This window comes from Cyprinus carpio, chromosome A19 (genome assembly GCF_018340385.1).
Source record: "Cyprinus carpio isolate SPL01 chromosome A19, ASM1834038v1, whole genome shotgun sequence".
NCBI classification, from domain to species: Eukaryota; Metazoa; Chordata; class Actinopteri; order Cypriniformes; family Cyprinidae; genus Cyprinus; species Cyprinus carpio.
In genome coordinates this window covers 13,016,418-13,034,986 of record NC_056590.1, presented here as the reverse complement: position 1 = coordinate 13,034,986, position 18,569 = coordinate 13,016,418, and the positions used below count along the sequence as shown (strand labels likewise).

General features: G+C 36.5%; 1 protein-coding gene across 2 annotated transcripts in view; it reads right to left on the bottom strand.

Annotated features, from left to right (window-relative positions):
* Window positions 1-1,984: 1,984 nt before the first annotated feature.
* LOC109102269 (potassium voltage-gated channel subfamily H member 8-like) overlaps window positions 1,985-18,569 on the bottom strand; it is a 38,537-nt gene continuing 21,952 nt past the window's right edge. For both annotated transcript variants that reach the window (XM_042776623.1, XM_042776624.1), the window contains 10 exons: window positions 17,336-17,540; window positions 13,530-13,748; window positions 12,179-12,378; window positions 10,368-10,617; window positions 9,305-9,519; window positions 8,712-8,750; window positions 6,543-6,763; window positions 6,295-6,410; window positions 4,994-5,049; window positions 1,985-3,294 (listed from right to left, as the gene is read on the bottom strand). In XM_042776623.1, the coding sequence (XP_042632557.1) occupies window positions 2,788-3,294; window positions 4,994-5,049; window positions 6,295-6,410; window positions 6,543-6,763; window positions 8,712-8,750; window positions 9,305-9,519; window positions 10,368-10,617; window positions 12,179-12,378; window positions 13,530-13,748; window positions 17,336-17,540 (2,028 nt within the window). In that variant the 3' untranslated portion in view covers window positions 1,985-2,787. The remainder of the gene's footprint in view (window positions 3,295-4,993; window positions 5,050-6,294; window positions 6,411-6,542; window positions 6,764-8,711; window positions 8,751-9,304; window positions 9,520-10,367; window positions 10,618-12,178; window positions 12,379-13,529; window positions 13,749-17,335; window positions 17,541-18,569) is intronic.

Here is an 18,569-nt window from a genome sequence, read left to right as displayed (position 1 = left end):
CCACCCCCATCCCTCCTGCCCCAGATCCCATTCCTTCAGAAACCTCTGCCACAAATACCCCTTTAGTATATGGCTACAGTATTATAAGCCTGTTTCCCCCCAAATGCACTCGCACGCATACTCAAGCACATGCACTTGCATACAGCACCCGCACATTGTGTAAGACTCGTCCTGCTGTTTCTCCCTCCTGCCCTGAGGGCTAAGCAGAGGAGAAAAGAGAGACAGTGTGTGTCAAGATGACCTTCATGCTTCTATGGTGTCTACTGCACAACCCTACATGGCGTCTCTACATCCTACTGCAAGGGGATACTCTCCACCCTCTTCAGAAGTCATGCAAATAAGAATAACACATAGAAAGAAACTAAAGGGATATCCTAGAAAATTTTAGAATGATGCTTTAAACCAAGCATTTGTGCTTTATATTAGTTTAAATGTAAAGCAAACAATCAGTCTTGTCTTGATGAAATTGATAATGAAGGAGTTTACGGGACATTTACACTGCAAGTGATCTGAAGCCACCTGAAGTCATTTCAATTTCTGGTCACATGGGCAGCAAATGACTAACCAGTATTTATTTATTAATAAACTGAATTGGCTTTAATTATAATTTCATGTGAAGTTTTTGTTATTTTTTTATGGGCTTTTTGTCAGGTTCTTTTTCACATTTAGAATATTGCTTTTTTTGTTTATTTTTAGTTTAGTTTAAGTTTTAGTACTGTTGTTATGTACTTGTCATTTTTGTTTTTTATATTAAGAGTTTAGCTTTAATTTACTTTTGTTTTCATTTTAATTTTAGCTGTTAGTTTAAATTAAAATTTTAAATGTTAGTTTTTTTATTTTCATTTTAAAGTTTTATTAACGTTGTTATGCGCTTTTGTCATTTTTATTAGTTTTATTTTTAGTATTAAGAATTTAACTTTAATTTATTCTCATTTTGATATAGTTTTAGTCATTTTAATACTTCAAAATCATTTTATTTCAGTTAGTTGTCAATGCAGCATTTCTAATTTTGTTTACATTTTCATCTAATATTTATATCTCATATTTATATATTTATTCAAGTTCAGCTTTATCTCAATTATCAAAAGAAATTTGTAATAGTTTTAAGTTTAAGTTAGCATCAACAACACTTTTACAAAATTTTAAAAATAACTTAATGCATTATATATGAACACGAATTAAAATATATTCACAAATTAACACTGATGAATAATAAATGCTGTCAAAATTAGTTAATGCAACCAAACATATTAACTAAATTTAAGAAACCTTATTGTAAAGTATTAGCAGTTTCTGTTATTAGCATGGCGTTTGAAAGAGGATGCAGCTTCTCAAAGGCTTTTAGCATGCTGTCATCATGCTGTGAATTAGCATGCAAAAGTCTAACAGTTACCTGTCCCGCATACAACCATAAACCCTAAGTTTCTAAATTCATCCCCTTTAAAACCTCAATGCTACAGTCATCAAAGCACCGCTTTTGTAATGAATTCACAACCTTCAACAATAAATTCCAAGGCAATTACTGTCAAACTTCAGATTGCCCGCTGTGAGCTATATTCCCGTTATTATGCATAATCCATCTTCTTTTTATGGGAGGACTATGGTAGTTTTGTGCAATTAAAGGTTAGTTATTTAGCTTATTTACTGAATATCTGTCAGCTTATTGTTGACAGTTTTTGCTAGTCTGATGAGTATTCAGTGGAAATGACATGACTATTATTAATTATGCAATGCTTATTTAAGACTGACTAGTTGTTTAGACAACCCATCAACTATTTAAGTTGACAGAGCATTTTATAACAAGCAGATACAGTGTATTTTTACACCATACAGGGCTAATCTGACTAAATTAGGGGATAAAGTCAGTTATCAAGCACTGCAAATACTTTTACGCATCTGATTAAAGAGCTGAAGTTCTAATATAAATCAGTCTCTCCAGTCTTCTCCTTTTACAACTCAATCTGTGAAATATATTCCCATCTTTCCAAAATAATTCTTGGATGTACAGTATGTGAAGGAATGTTCCAAGTTGAAAACGAGTTCATTTTCCAAGATGAAAATGAGCTTGATTTTCAATGGGATAGTTAACATCTATCAAGTTTCCTGCTTGTAACTGCAAGTGACAGCAATGTCTCGCAAACGATTCAAGTGTTTTATAGTTGGATGTAATAATAATGTAAACATAAGAGTACATTTTCTCTCAACATGAGAGCCACTGAGGATGCAGTGGGTGTTTTTGATGGTAATGCACCACCAGATACACACACAAAAAAAACGGAAGACGGGTGGAGAGAGCAGTAGCTCATCATTTAAAGAGGAATTTTAACCAAAGTATTTTGCAGACATTTCATGAAGACCCTAAAGCATCATAACAACTTGTGGAAAATGGGCATCTGACATCCCCTTTAACATAGTGGCTGTTTATGCAACTGGCACCTGAAGTTTGGCTTAATATGAACAGTATTTGGACGTATAATGGATGAAGTGAACATGGAATGTGGGTTGAATCTGAATCACAAACAGTTGATTATACTTTTGGTAGGTTAAACTGCTGTTGGAACTCCAACAAGCTTTCCTGATTAGAGATATCCCTTTAGTTTCTTGCATTGAAAGACATGCCGTTAGAGAGATTATCTTAAAAACTGAGATGGTAAACACGTATATCTTCGAAGGAACCATTGCTCCGTGGCTTTGGCAGTGCGTGTACCACTTATCTTATCAGTCCAGTCCTGAGTCCAGGTTAACACGCAGATTCCAGAGGAACTTGTCCATTTTAAAAGTTGACTGCTACAAACCCAGGGACCTGAGATCCTCGCCTTCTCCCAGCGATGACTGTCCAGCTCTGGGTAAAGTTCCAGGGGTGTGTGAGATGTGTTGGTGATGCTGCAGAAGAGGCGTCTCCAGGCTTTGTGAGCGGGTCCGAGCGACTGCGCTGTGTGGAGAAAGGGTAAATAATGGCTCTCTGAATCTGTCTGTATGGAAGGAGGAGGAAACTGTTACGGGAAAGGAACTGGGAGACGTGGTGGGGCAGACCAGCCGCAGTTCTTGTGGTCTAAGCAGATGGGATACAAGTCCTCCGGGACGTATTCCATTGTGTATCGTTGAGGGAAAAGGAGGGCTGGTCCAGGAAGAACCATGGGTCTGGAAGGGGATAGCAGGTGATGGATGTCCCGAGGTAAACGTGGATGTACAGACACCTGGTGTTTGAGAAGAGGCCATCATGGATTCGAGAAGAAAGGCAAGACTCCGCATGACTCGTCCCAGCTCAGCCACCTCTTGTCCAAGAGAGCTCACCTGTAATACATAAACAGGTGTCACATTTTTTTGTGCTTTTGAATCTGGGTGAAAAGTATAAAACCTGAACAAATAAATTTACATTAAATAGAATAACTAATAAACAAATAAATAAATACATCCTAATTTAAATAAAAAAAAGTTGAGAAACATGAAAAACAGCAACATAAAATAAAATATTTCAATAGCACGGACTTGAATGTTTTAAAAACGCGGTTATCTACAACAGTGCTCATACTATGCTAAATAAATGAACTTTTCTGGCTATTCCGAATAAAACTCTTTCAAAAAGTTGATTAGGTTTTATACCTGAAAGGTAATTTCCATTCATAAAGCCAGAGTTACGATTTCTCCAACTGAGTTTTCTAGAAGTGCACTAAAGCTTATAATTATCATGAAGTAACCACTAAATTCAATTAGGATTCCTATAATTACTCTTCATGTGTATCCTTTTGCACTGTCTGTCCTCTACACACCCCCTAATAAGCTCAGAGTCATAATGTTCGTGATGGTCCAGAACATAGCACAGATGATCCAGATTCAGATGGACACCAATTTGGCAGTCACCCTCAGAATCGTGCCAACAAGTGATAATACCAAATAATGAGGGTAATTGGGTAATGATCCATAAATGTCATCAGAGGCAGGGAGGTACAAGACAAACAGGAAGGGACAACAGGAAGAGAGCACTCATCCTCTTGGTGGACTGAATCAAGCATGGATTACAACAAAAGCCTGCTGAGAGGCCGGCTGTCAAATATATATAGTGAGATAGAAGAGACAGAGACAGAGATAGAGAGGAAAAAATGAGGAAGAGGCTCAGCAGCAGGGCGTCCCTCATACGACATCACCTGTCAAAAGCCTCAAGTCAAAGCTGTGGGCTGAAAATCAAGACTGTGGGTTGTCACATGGATTTATACCCACACCAATACTCAGATGAACTACAGTTCTCTGTCAGTGTCTGATATGGACTCAGATATGTGGTAAGAACTGCAGAGGTAATTAATTAGTTAATTTAGGATTTTGAGAATATATTACACTGGGGAAAAACATTGGAAAATACATCAAAATCTTCCTGCCAAGCTGCCAATAAGACTTCTATATCCTGATGATTTTTTATTAAACATTAATGTTCAGTTAATTGTAATGCTAATATTCAATTAATGTTAAAAATGTAATGGATTCACTTAATGTTGCACATTTATGTGAGTGACCAGTACGGCCATGTGATGAGATGGTCTGAGAAAGCCCTCCAATGACGCATAAAAAAAAATCTTTACAAACCACCTTTGAATTTATAATGAATTACACAGAATCATGTACATGTAAAATACGTGGGTTCAAGGGCATTGTGGAAATCTGGAATGTTGGAATGTTCTCTTCCATCATCATGGGGCCAGTCCCACTTTCCTCTTCTAATGACTTTTATGTCCTCTAGTGTTTGAATAACATTCCCTTCTCCTCTCTCGCAGCAGCCCGCCATATGGCTTGTGCGTACCTGGCACCAGGAGCTCACCTGAGCGGGGCTGGTTTCGATCTGTCAGCACTCACATTTAGTGCAGAGTTATCACCCATAAAACCCACAGTCCATTTGAAGACTTACCAAATAAACTGTAAGTGCAGACCTACCATTAAATTACACAGCAAAAAAAAAAAAAATGACATAAGACTGACAGAGATTAAACAGAAAATCATTTACCTCTTGGTTAAGGTGGCGTAGCTGTCCTCTGGTGTCCTCTGAATTAGCTGCTAATTCTGCACAGAGAAAAAACAATTATGTCTAACTGCCTCACACTGACAGAACATCCAGTGAAAACTCATTACAAAGACTTCAAGGAAGAGTTCACCACAAAAATGAAAATTCTGTCACCTTTTACCTACTCTCATGTCTTTCAAAACCAGTATGATTTTCTTTCTTACAAGAAACAAAAAATGAGGTATTTTGCACAATGTCTAAGCTGCCTTTTTCATATGAAAATAAACTGATTCAAAATGACAAGGTCCAAAACTCTTCTATATTGCATTGTGTGTGGAAAAGACCAAAATTCAAGACATTATTTAACTATTCCTTTAAAGAAATAGTTCATCCAAAAATTTTAATTTGCTGAAATTGACCATCCAATATGTAGATGATTTAGTTTCTTTATTGGAACAGATTTGGAGAAATTTAGCATTACATCACTTGTTCAGCGATGCATCCTCTTTAGTCAATGGGTGCCGTCAGAGTGAGAGCCAAACAGCTGATAAAAACATCACAATAATCCACATGAATCCAGTACCTCAATTTACATCTTGTGAAATTAAAATATGTTTGTAATTAATAAAATTCATCATTAAAACATTTTTCTAACTTTAAAACTTTTTACATCACAATAATCCACATGAATCCAGTACTTCTCTCTATATTTATTTTTGCTTTATAAAGTTTGTATGTTGTTTATTTTGAGTGAGGTGTGAAATGTTCAATATTTATTTATGAGCAAAAACAGTCCAAAACTAATCTGTCGGTGGGTTTTGATGTAAGAAGACAACAGGGATGGACGTTTTCACTGGAGGAAGCGCTATTATGGATTATGGACTGGTATTTTGGCCAGAAACAATGGTTTAAACTTAAAACGCCTCAATGGTGTATTTGTTTCTTACATACAAGCAGCTTTTCACTTTACAAGATGTTAACTGGAGTCGTGTGGATTACTGTGCGGCACCCATTCAGGATCCATTGCTGAGCAAGTGATGTAATGACACATTTCTCCAAATCTGCTCTGATGAAGAAACAAACTTATCTACATCTTTGATAGCCTGAGGGTGAGTATCTTTTCAGCAAATTTTTTTTTTTTTTGGGTGACCTATTCCTTTAAGGTGATAGTAAATACTTTAAATGGTGTTATCCTTCATTGTGCGTCAGCCCTGGAATATTGGCATGAAGATGAAAGATGCCAATATTCATCAACTCATCCATCCTCTGCCAACACACACATATGCACACATTCACTCACACACCTGCTGTGGTGGCAGTGGTATTAGTTGCACCACTGACAGTGTGCTGTTGGCCAGAGGAAAATATGAATGTGTGTGAATTTTCGGTACTATCACTGTCCTCTGTGCCGTCCACGACCCTGAACACACACAAACAGAAATCCACTTTACTGCTCTCACAAGGTCCTTCATGCACCAGTGAGCAAATGTCTATTAAAATACTGCATCTTTGAATGTTTTTTAAAAGCATGCATGTGTGGGCGTGCGCACACCTTGGGCTGAGATTTGCGAGGTCAGGGTTTGTGACAGTTGTATGTTGAATGTGAAGCTTTTTGTTGGCTTGGTGATCATTTGTCTGCATGTGCATTTTCTCTTTGGTTCCACCGCTGAGATACTGTATCTGATCATCTTCATCATCGTCATCTCCCTCATCTTGATGCTCAGCTATTGGTGGATAGCACTGGATCACATCTCCATTTCCCCTCCCCTCCATCTGCGATTGGACAGAGATAGCACTGAGGTCATGTGAGGCCAAATGAAAGTTGGATGACTAACATTGGATGACTCAACTAGAAAAAGATTGACTTTTCATTATTAACAATGAAACAAAAATAGATCTAGTTAATGTGACAGAACAAGAAAATCTAGTTAATAAGACAGTGCTTGCTTGCTCCTAAAAATTCCTTCTAAGCAATTATTTAGGGGCTTTTATGTGACATTTAGATAATTTTATGTCGGTCCCACATTTTCCTTGCCATCTTCTCCTTATCCATTGAACCAGTAAATAATTACCTATATGCTCGCTCTAAAAAGACAAGGCAAGTTTATTTAGATGGAACACATTTAATAAACAAAGGTAAATAATGCAAAATGTTTTTCACAGATTTTATTTTTATAGAGAGAAAGACTACAATACTAGGGGTGTGATTATTTGGGTTGACAGCAAATTGATTTGGTTCAAAATTCACTGATTTGATTCATTAAAAAAAAGGGAATTAACAGGAATATAACAGAACATTAAAGTAACAAACTGGCAAATTTATATCACCATAAATGCATATGAGAAATGAAAAAATCTGAGAGTTTGTATGGAACATAAAGTGTATGTTATTTAATTTATTTGTGCTTTAAAATATTATTAGAAATACTGTACATTTTTATAATAAATTGGAATCATTACAAGTATTTACATTTATCAGTGTGACATTATTATCTATATTAATATTAAATATTGTACACAACTCAATTTTAAATTGATTACTGGCTAATTTTTTATTTGATGCCATCAAAATAACTACTGAGAAAAAAAATACTTAATAAATAAATGCATTAATGAATGAATAAATGAGTTAAATGTAGAGATAGATAGATTATATCTTAGTCAGATAACGCACAGGCAGACTGGTATGTTTAATGCGGGTACCACTGGAGTACACAAACACACGCACACACACACACAAATAAAAACACTCTTAAAAACAACCTACACACTTTCCCTCGAGGACCAATTAGACAAAAGCTATGAAACAGCAGAAACACAACAAAGTGAATGTCCTTAGGTAAAACTCATGTAATGGTAGTGGTCTTACCACTTGAACTTTGACCTCGCTAGCAATGACCTCAGGAAGACTTGACCTGTAAGACATTTAAAACAACTGGCCTGGCAGCTTTGATAATATGATGATCTTTGACATCTAGTCATAAGAGTAAGAGTGATTATGTCAGAACAAACCCTAAAGGCTCGACTGTATCCGCTCAATAATAGACGTTGTAAAAGGTTTTGCTGTGCTTTACACCTCACGGCTCTCACGCGCATTGCCAATTACACAGTGAAATTCTGCAACGACGTTAGCTGGAAATAATCTCCATTTATAGAACACTTTAAATGTCAGTCCACTGTAAGGTGGAGGAAAAGTCAAGAGGTAAAACAGCAAAGAGGCAGAGTGAACGTGAGGGGTATTCCCCATCTCTCTCTCTCTCTCTCTCTCTCCCTCTCTTCTCTTCTATATATATCTGATTAATTACACTTTTCGTAGACTAATTTGGTCATTTTCCCTGTTGAATAATTGAGGCTCTCTCACACTGTAATTGAAAGAGCGGCAGTTTCCCAAAGCAGTCAGTCATCCTGCACTTCAATAACCGCCCGCTCCTCCTTTTACCCCTAAACGCGCTGTTCCCCTTCCTCTAGCACCGCTCCCTCCCTGATTACTGCTTCAGGCATGGAAGGACAGGGAATGGGGAAGATGATCATAACCATCATCATCAATTTTTCGTTCTCTCTCCCTGCTGTTTCAGAGCTGTAGTGTTCTTAGCTTCCCTCATTAGGCAAATGAGGCGGGAGGTAGATCATTGTTAGGGAAATGAGCCCCAAGCTATTATAGTCAACACAGCACTCTTAGTGGATAAGTGTGGAATGATTGACAGCTGAGGAAAAGACGCACCTGTGTGTCCATGGACTTACTGGACATCCTGGATATGACCTGGAAAGTGAGACATAAGACAATAAGTAAGCATTCACTACTTTTCAAAAGTTTGGGGTCAGTTTAAAGAAGTTAAATTTATTCAACAAGAATACATAAAATTGATCAAAAGTGAGTAAAGGCATTTAGAATGTTTTAAAAGATTTCTATATAAAATACAATATAAATATTTCCACAAAATATTATAAAAACACAATTGTTTTTTTACTTTGATAATAAAAAGATATGTTTCTTGAGCACGAAATCAGCATATTAGAATGATTTTTGAAGGATCATGTGACCCTGAAGTCTGCAGCAATCACAGGAATAAATTACATTTTACAATATATTAAAATAGAAAATGTATCACTTTGTGTGTGGGGTTAAAAAATATATTATATATTGGTGGATCCCAAAAACAATATTAACAATGTGTCCATGAAATCAAATAACTGAATCAGGTTTTGATCAGGTCAGGCTTTTACTGCTACAGAAATGCATTAAGGGTTTAGGCAACCGCAAACAAATAAATGAACAAGAAACTCTAAAATCACAATGGTAATGTGATGTCTTACATAGCTCTCTTGTCCCTCTCTCAGGTTATAGGTGAGGTCGTGTGTTATGTCCTGCACAAAACGGTGGGAGTATTCAGGATACAGGTCGAGCACCTCATACAGACCCCTCAGATTAATGCACTGCAGGTCACAGTACGTCAGCGCCTTCACGTCAGCGTTCGTCTTTATCACACGGTCATCAACCGACATGTTTGCACCAATCAGGTCGCCTTTACCTGTACATGTCACACAGGAGCACACAAACAAATGGGAAAATGCAACAACACAAACATTTTGTCAGATATCACTAGGAAATTGCAAGAGTATTTATTCAGTGTTTCAATATGTAGGTAAAACTGGTAAGATAATCTGCCATGGGTTCCCTTAGGAGTATGAGGAATGTATAAAGTAAAACAGAAACATGAAAATGTTTCCAAGTAATGTTAACCACAGACCTTATTTTACTTATAAATCGAAAACTGCTATTCTTAAAACCCATTAGAATCTCCCAGTGGAACCGTGTCTCGAAAATGCTAATTTGTTTAGCATTTTAACACTGTGGGACTACAAACATCTCTATTAGAGGCACAAAAGATACTGTTTAAGAAAGTGCAAACACATGTAAACACACAGTAACTTGCACAAGTGAACCTTCTTGAGAACTCAATGTCAGAGAGACCTTCCTTTGTCAGCAGGGAGAGAGTGTGTGAGGGAAAGATGAGAAAGATAGTGTGTTTTTTCCTGTCAGAACTCATAAGGTGATATTAACACAAACACACACATGCGTGCACACACACACAGGCAGGACCTAACAGGATGATGAGGATTATATTTTTTCGCACATTTGGTCCACTGTCCTATGAGCCTGCTGTGTGTGTGAAGCCTCACAGAGAGATTGACCAATCACAGAGAACAGTTTTTGTTGGCAACTGTAGGAACACATGGGCCCTGAAGTCTGCACTTAATGAGAGGCAGCCATTTTTCCCTACATGCTAGTTCCTCAGTGGACTAACACTTAACTGAGCTTTTCTGAGATAAATCTTTTTTGCTTGTGTGTAATTTGTGTGGGTTCGTGTAAACTGACCAAGGATGGCTAGCACCATGCTGTCCTTCAGCACTTCCATGGAGCCGGAGCAGACAAAGAAAAGGGCCTGTAAAGCATCTCCCTGACGAAGAAGGTACTCGCCCGGCGCACAAAACGATGTCTTAATGTGCAGGGAGAGAGAGCGGAGACATCCATGGCTCAGAGAGGAGAAGACAGACAGCTCTAGGATCTCTTTATTCAGATGCATCGCGATATCTGAACGCAGCTCATCTGGAAAGTCTTTCAAGAGCTGGAGAGAGTGGACAGGAAGGACAGAAAGAGAAAAATGGGGTTATAGAAAAAGGAAATAGAACAAGAATGGGAATGAAAATGGGAACAGATAAAAAGAAATTAATCAAAAAGAAAAAAAGAGAAGAGGAAAAATGAGAAAAATGCGATGACACAAAAAATGAGAGAAAAAGTGAAAAGAAAATAGAAAATGAAAAGTAGAAGAAAGTAAAAGAAAAAAATGACAGAAATAAGACAAAAGAAATGGATAAGAAAAAGAACAAGCAAAAAGGAGAAAGAAAACGGAAAACAAAAATAAAAGGAAAAAAGAAAGAGTAAAAATATGAAAAGTAAAGAAAAAAGAAGGTTGGAGTTTACATTTATTTACATTATGAGAAAGAGAAATCTTGTGATTTCTATGTGAACTTACATAACAGCACATTACATTCATTAAACTGGCATTAAAATCATTAAGCATGCCACTTTATGAGTTTTCACCCTTAAAACAAAAACTAGAAGTATTCTGGCCATGCCTCATTCCTGCCCTCCGCCACCCTTCATCTGCTCTGCTCATCCATCCATACATGCAACCATCCTTCAGCCTGACTGAATGGCATCTGTCACTCTCCCCTCTTCACTCATGGCACACACATCCCTCTCTTTCTCTCGCTCTCTGTCTTCTGCTCTCCGGCCATCAGCCTCACCATCTAATCTATTATTCATAAATCTGTGATTTAGCAAAGTGTTTGGATTCCATCTCAATTTTTTTCGCTCTCTCCTGACTCTGGAGTAAAGTCCCAGGCTCTCAAGTGTCCTTTGCTTTGTTCTTGGCTTCAGTATTTTACTTCATTATTAGTACATCACTTACAGTACCAGTACAAATGTATGTTTGGACATGATACCATGGTGTTCAAATGTTTACAATGTTGTGTAAATATGGTAATCAGATATCGACCAGAGAATATAAACTAATTTTAATTGTTTATTTCTGTTTTTGATGTAATAATACTAAATAATCATTAGACACTAACAATTAAATCACTTCAATATTAATAATAAAATGTATATTATTGCATTAAAATACAATAAGTAAATTAAAATAAAATACAGTAAAATGACAATTATATTTTATAAACTCAATCTGATATAATCAGTTCATTATTCACACGGTGCAACTGATTGGTTTTCTTTTCACAGCAGCCAATGAGCTTGCCGCTCAACATTCACATACTCAGCCATTGCTTGTTGTAGCACACTTCAGAAACCCTCCACCTTCCCTAGCTCCACCTCTGTTCTTGTTTTGCATCAGCAGCAGTGTAGCAGATTTATTCCACCAAGACCAAACACATTAACATTGTCATGTACATTACCACGCATTAAACTCTAAACGCTAAAAATTTTTATGTAACTCACTTTTTCTGCACCAATATGAAACACTATATGAAACACCAGAGTGCAGTAGGGAAGCACACTGTATGCTTGTAATTTTGGCACATCATCTTGCACAGTCCAGCTGTAAGGAATTCCGCAACATCAAATGATTCGGCTGTGCTGTGTAATACTCTCTAAAGTGTGGGGTTTACCTCATTGGAGTCGATACCGTTGTTGACAGACCAGGTGGTCTGGAAGTACTCCAGCATGCGCTGTTTGAGGCTCTGGGGCAGGTGGTGCACACGGATGAAGTCCTTCAGGTCTTTAGTACGTGTATGGTAAGAAGACCAGCGTGAGTACATGCGTTGGATGATGGCCGTCACATTGCCAAAGACCAGAGCGTGCATCAACGCTGCCAAAGACACACATGCATGAATGTACATGAGTCCTGAAGTCATGGTGCTCTCTCTTGAAAGTTGAACATTAATGTCACCTCAAAATCATCAACATGACTTTTTTACATGCAGCTTGCCAAAAAACAATGAATGTCTATTGTCTCTGATAAATAGCATTAAAAAATGAAGCTTGATTTAAAAGAAAATGTTTACAAAAATGTTTTTAAAAATATTTTTTGTTATTGATTGCTGTAAATGATATAGTGATCAGTTAAGAAAAGAGTAATCAATCATAACTGACAAATCTCATTATGGAACCTTATTTATTTTAGAGGCATTTGCTCTCTGTAAGATCTCTGGTAATACACAGGTGGTAATTAAATGTGTGCATACATGTTGGGGCGCATAACTGGGAATTATTGTATGTTTGGGAAGGGAGCTGAACTGCCCCATGGCGAAGGGTGACATTTCACAAAATAAAGGCCATGAATTCTGAATGTGAACAGATGTTGTGAACTCATATCATCCTATTTATATTTATATTTTTATATAGGTATAGTTATATATCCTATTTGTATATATATGTATACACACACACACACACACACACACTCACACTTTTACACAAGTATTTACCTATTTTTTCCAGTATCGTCTTTTACAAATTAACAGGGATTGAACTTCGTTTTTAGTTTTTGGATCATAATGATAATCAAAATTAGTTTTACCTCAAAATACTGGTACTGTTAAGTAATTTTAAAAAGATTATTTTAAATGATCCTAAAAAATAGTTACCACCATATACAAAAAAAAATAAATAAAAGTATAGTGTATATCTATAAATCTAGAAAAAAAACACACAGGGGTAAAGGGGTTAAAAAAAAACAACATATGTAATGTATACATATACAGTATATGTATTATTTATGGTGTGACGTTTTTGAGTATATATATGTATATATATATAAATATCTACCACAGACCTTTTATCGCTAAATAAATTTACAATAAAACTAAAAGTGATTCAACCTTGTTTTTGGTTTCTAAATACGCAGCAGACACATACAGCCTCCAGTTTTTGGATCCTAATGATAATCCAAATTTGTTCTACCTCCAAATAAATCTAAAATTATCTCCTAAACTTCAACCTTTCAGCAAACGCACAAACCTCCGATAAGCATGGTGCAGATGGAGAAGATCTTCTCTGCGTCAGTGTTGGCAGAGACATTTCCGAAGCCCACGCTGGTCAGGCTGCTGAGGGTGAAGTACAGCGCTGCGATGTAGATACTCCGAAGAGACGGTCCACTGCTCAGCGTTCTGTTGACTGCTTCCATGCTCACCTCATCGTATGGAGACTCCAATCGCTTTCCGAGCTCATGCAGCCAGCCTGAGAGTGCAAGACAAAGAATAAAGAGTGAGATGTAATTAAAAATCTCACACTGAAATGTGTTTGTGTATCCGATTCATATGTGTCCATATGGTGGAAAATTAGCATGCACTGCAATGGCACATCGTTTAAAGGAACTGTTAATCTAAAAATTTAATTTCTGTGATTATTTACTCAACTGTATGACTATCGAAAATAAAAATAACTTTATTGCAAAGCGTTCGCACTACTCCTTTGCATACAGTGACCTATTTCAGGGCTCTTGAGCAGCAAATAAACACTACAAAAGTACCATTAAAGTAGTCCATACAACTTGCGTTTTATTTTCTAAGACATATGACAGCTTTGTTTAAGGAACAGACTGAAATTTAATGCATTATTGACAGTTTTCACCTCCAGTGGGCTGTTAACTTCTGGAACAGGATCATAGAGATACTTTTCAAAAAATAAAAAATTTCAGCAAATTTTATTGGTTAAGGTTTTGGGGCGTGTGTTAAAATGAATAAAATTTGACATTAAATATTTAAACAAAAAAATTCGTTAAAAAGTTTCGTTAAAAAGTTTGGGGTTAATAAGATTTTCAAATAAAAAATGCATTAAAGGATGCATTAAATTGACCAGAAGTGACTTTGAAGACATTTTATAATGTTACCAAAGATTTCTATTTCATATAAATGCTGTTCTTTTGAAATTCCTATTCATCAATGAATCTTCAAAAAAAGTATCACAGTTTACAGAAAAATATTAAGCAGCACAATTGTTTTTAACACTAAAATTAATAGGAAGTGTATCTTGAGCACCAAATCTGCATATTAGAATGATTTCTGAAGGATCATGTGACACTGAAGACTGGAGTAATGACTGCTAAAAATGCAGTGAATCGCAGGAATATATTACATTTTAAAATATATTATAATAGTTATCTATATGTATTTTTTAAATATTAAATGCAGCCTTTGTGAGTATGAGAGACTTTTGAACAGTAGTTTGTCTTTTTTGTGAATTTGGAAAGAAAGTTAAATAAAAGTACCTACATTTATTTAACATAAATTTAAATAGTTTTAGAGATGCCGATTTATTTATCAATCAGAAAAGCAATTAATTGTTTTACCTTTTTAAATTAAATGACAGTACTATTATTTTATTACGCTATTCTGACCCAAGTTTCAATACTGAATTATAACAGTTGTTCACAGAACTACATTAACAAAAAAAGTACTATGTAAACACCATGAACAACATTCATTCTACACCATAGTGTTTCAATCAGATACATTGGTGTAACATGGTACTATTAAATTTGTGCATTTATGCATGGACATATTTTGTACAATAACTGGTTTCGTGAAAAGCAAAAGGAACATTTTGTGATCCCCAAATAGTTCTTCACTAACAGCAATTGTTTGGAAAGCAGTTCACACATCGCTTTCTTCATGAAACAATCCTTGTGTTTGCTGACAAGGATGGACCCATTAGTTGCCACACTGTAAAACAGGGTACCAAAAAGGAGATTCCAGCCCAGTGTTGCTATAGTAACTGCTCATCAGAGCAGACCGGGGGTCAGTGGTCGGATGCCGAGGGGAAGCAGCAGCTTTCCATCAATACTGATCGGGGACCAGGCGGTGGGAACGCTGGTACTTTCACAGCGATCCGTCATTATGGACCACAAAGCAGCACAGTGGGCCTAATTACAGCCCCTCCTGCAGTCAAGACTGTGAGAGAGGCCTGTGGCATGATGTCTGGGTGACTGGTTTGTAGCGAAACCACTCTTTTACTCACTTGGCTGCTTGCTGTCCCTGATGCATTCTTCCCATCTTCCTCCTCCTATCACTGTCCATAACACCATTTATCAGTGTCAGGCTTATCGCTTTTCTTCTGCAACTATAAATTCTGCTTTCCATTATCGTTTGATGTCTTCATCGCAATCAAGTCTTGCTCCAAACACATCGGATTAAATCAATTCATATTATGTCCATAATGCAACTTTAACAAATCCAATCCAGGCCGAAATGAAGCATTTCAATCAGATTCAATTGAACTTTATTACAGTTTAGAGACCCAGACTTGCACCAAATCAATTAAAACACTGTTCAACACTGCTTCGGTTTAATTATTAAAAATTAAATGGATAGTTCATCTCAAAATTAATGTCATTCATTTTCATGTCATTCCAAATGGGTTTGACTTTCTTTCTTCCGTGTAAACCAAAAAACAAAAACAAAGATGATTTAGAAGTCAATAGGGTCCAAAATAACTTTTATTTAATGGACAAATCAGATGAAACATTCTTCAAAATATCTTCTTTTGTGTCCCACAGAAGAAATAAAGCCTTACAGCTCTGGACTTGAGAGTGAATAAATGATGGCATTTCTTAGCTAGTTTGAAACAGGGGATATTAATGGTAACTTTTCTGGATATTTCTGCAAAACGGTATTATGTTGCTTAACGCAAAGCTTACTAAGTAAAATGCACAGAGAGTGGCAAAACTTTACTTGAAGTTTCACCACTCAAACTGAGTATATACTGACATTGACACTTGCACACAGCAATTTCTATAATTTTTATTTTTATTTATTTACTTTTTACCTCTATTGCTGCTATGTAAATACCCTGTACAACCTGTTTGCACATTCTCCTCTTGAACATTCCTGCTCATCTAAATATTTATTAAGTCTACAGTATACTGTCCTGCACATTTTATTTTACAAGCATCTTATTTTAATCTTTTTTTTTTTATCTTACTTTCATATCATATTTTTTTGTACAATTTTCTTGTGTTTGTATTCTTTCATAATTGCACTGTCCATGGAGCGGACCTGACTTACATTTCACTGCTGGTCATATGCTCTCCATATAACCATGTATGTGACAAATAAAAATCTTGAATCCTTGAATCCTTGAAAAAAGCATGTTCAGTTGTATATGAAACGTGAATATGGAAATGTTTTTGAATAAATCTGGAAATGCTAGACGTTGTACATATCAGAAAGGTTTGGTGAGTGGTGCTAAAAGGTTATTGCTCTATTGTGATAAAAATAACATACCACCTACAATAAAACCAACCTTAAACCTAGCAGATAGTAATAACAAAAGAAAACTTAAGTTAAAAGCACATTGGCTGAAGCATCAACGCAATTTTAACTTGCTTCTGCAACTGTTTGTGCTCTTTTATTTAATGTTGTGACTAGTTCACAGGATACAAACCTGAGTGCAAGTGCAATGCTGTACCAGGTGAGCTACAGAGCAAGTTTACTATGTCAGAAAAGATACACTGTACATATTGAACTGGTTATGGCATGTAAAAGTCGAAATGTGTTAGTTTACAAACCATGCACCATGGTAAAGGTGTTTTGAAGTCTTAATACAGTACTGTGCAAGGAGCCGCACAGTACTATATCGGTGATTTACTGCTACTAGTGTTAATTTCAGCTGGAAACAGCAGTGAATAATATATATTGGTACGTTTTTGAAGTTCTGCTAAATGCAGGTAGAAGCATATTTTTCTAATGAGCCTAAAATTTATCTCACACATATCCACTATCCTTCTGTCTGTGAATCAAAGTGTACAATTTGTGTGCCAGTCTCACCAATATCCCAGGTGTCTGCATTGCTCTCCACCTCCTTCTTGCCAATGATGTACCAGATGCAGGCCATCCAGTGAGCCAGCAGTGCAAACATGGACATGAGCAGGGTCAGCACCACCGTACTGTGCTGGGAGTAGCGGTCCATCTTCTGCAGCAGACGCAGGAGTCTCAGCAGGCGTACGGTCTTTAACAGATGGACCACTGACACCTGGGAAAGGGGAAAGGGGCACATACATTAATGGTCGAGGATTTGCGGTCTGTGAAGGGCACATGCCTGTCATGTTAACTGAGTGCAGTAAATCCAAATCAGTTAAAACCTTAATAAATAACACAACAGGATGAAAGTCCTTAGATTCCATCAATAAATCTTTGCTACTGTGGCGATATTGTAAACTTACAGTATAACCACAGTAAAAAACATCTTCATATAATGAAGATGTATTCACTTTTAGCAATGCAGAGAGAACATTTACAATAAAACTGTAAACAAAAACATCTCCTAGCAGATGGTTAGATGTCACAGATGTCTTGAATAATGGTTTAGCATGCAGGTACGAGAGCTCTGAGACACCTGGGATTAAAATATTTAAGAGATCATCATTAGACTGAGAGACATTTGGGCCAATTATAGTGGCATAAAACATATTTTCTCTCTTCTTCTCTCCATCTCAGTCATGCAGAACCGCATTTTCTCAGGTGAAAGGAAATAAACCGCCCACTAATAAACAAGACAATAAACCACAAGACATTGACTGCAGTTGAGGGATATGAACATACAAACAACTGAGAACAAATAAGGCTGCATAAGTATGTGTGTTTTCAGGGTAACAATCATTATCCTCTTCTTCTCTGGAGGTCTGGAGGACTGTGCTCTCCGCCACTGTCATACTGGCAGAGAACAGCCAAATGTATCATTCAGGGTATAAAACTGACATAAATAAAACAGAAATATCAGCCAAAACATTTGATGATTTAATTTTAATTCTAAAAACAGCAGTCTGACTGCTCATGATGTAAATGATGCAAGCAATTCAAATACATACAAACTGTTTACATACAGTACACTGAACAAAAATATAAATGCAACACTTTTGTTTTTTCCCCCATGTTTTTATGAGCTGAAATCAAAGATCTAAGACTTTTTCTATGTACACAAAAGGCCTATTTCTCTCAAATATTGTTCACAAATCTGTCTAAATTTGTGTTAGTGAGCACTTCTCCTTTGCTGAGATAATCC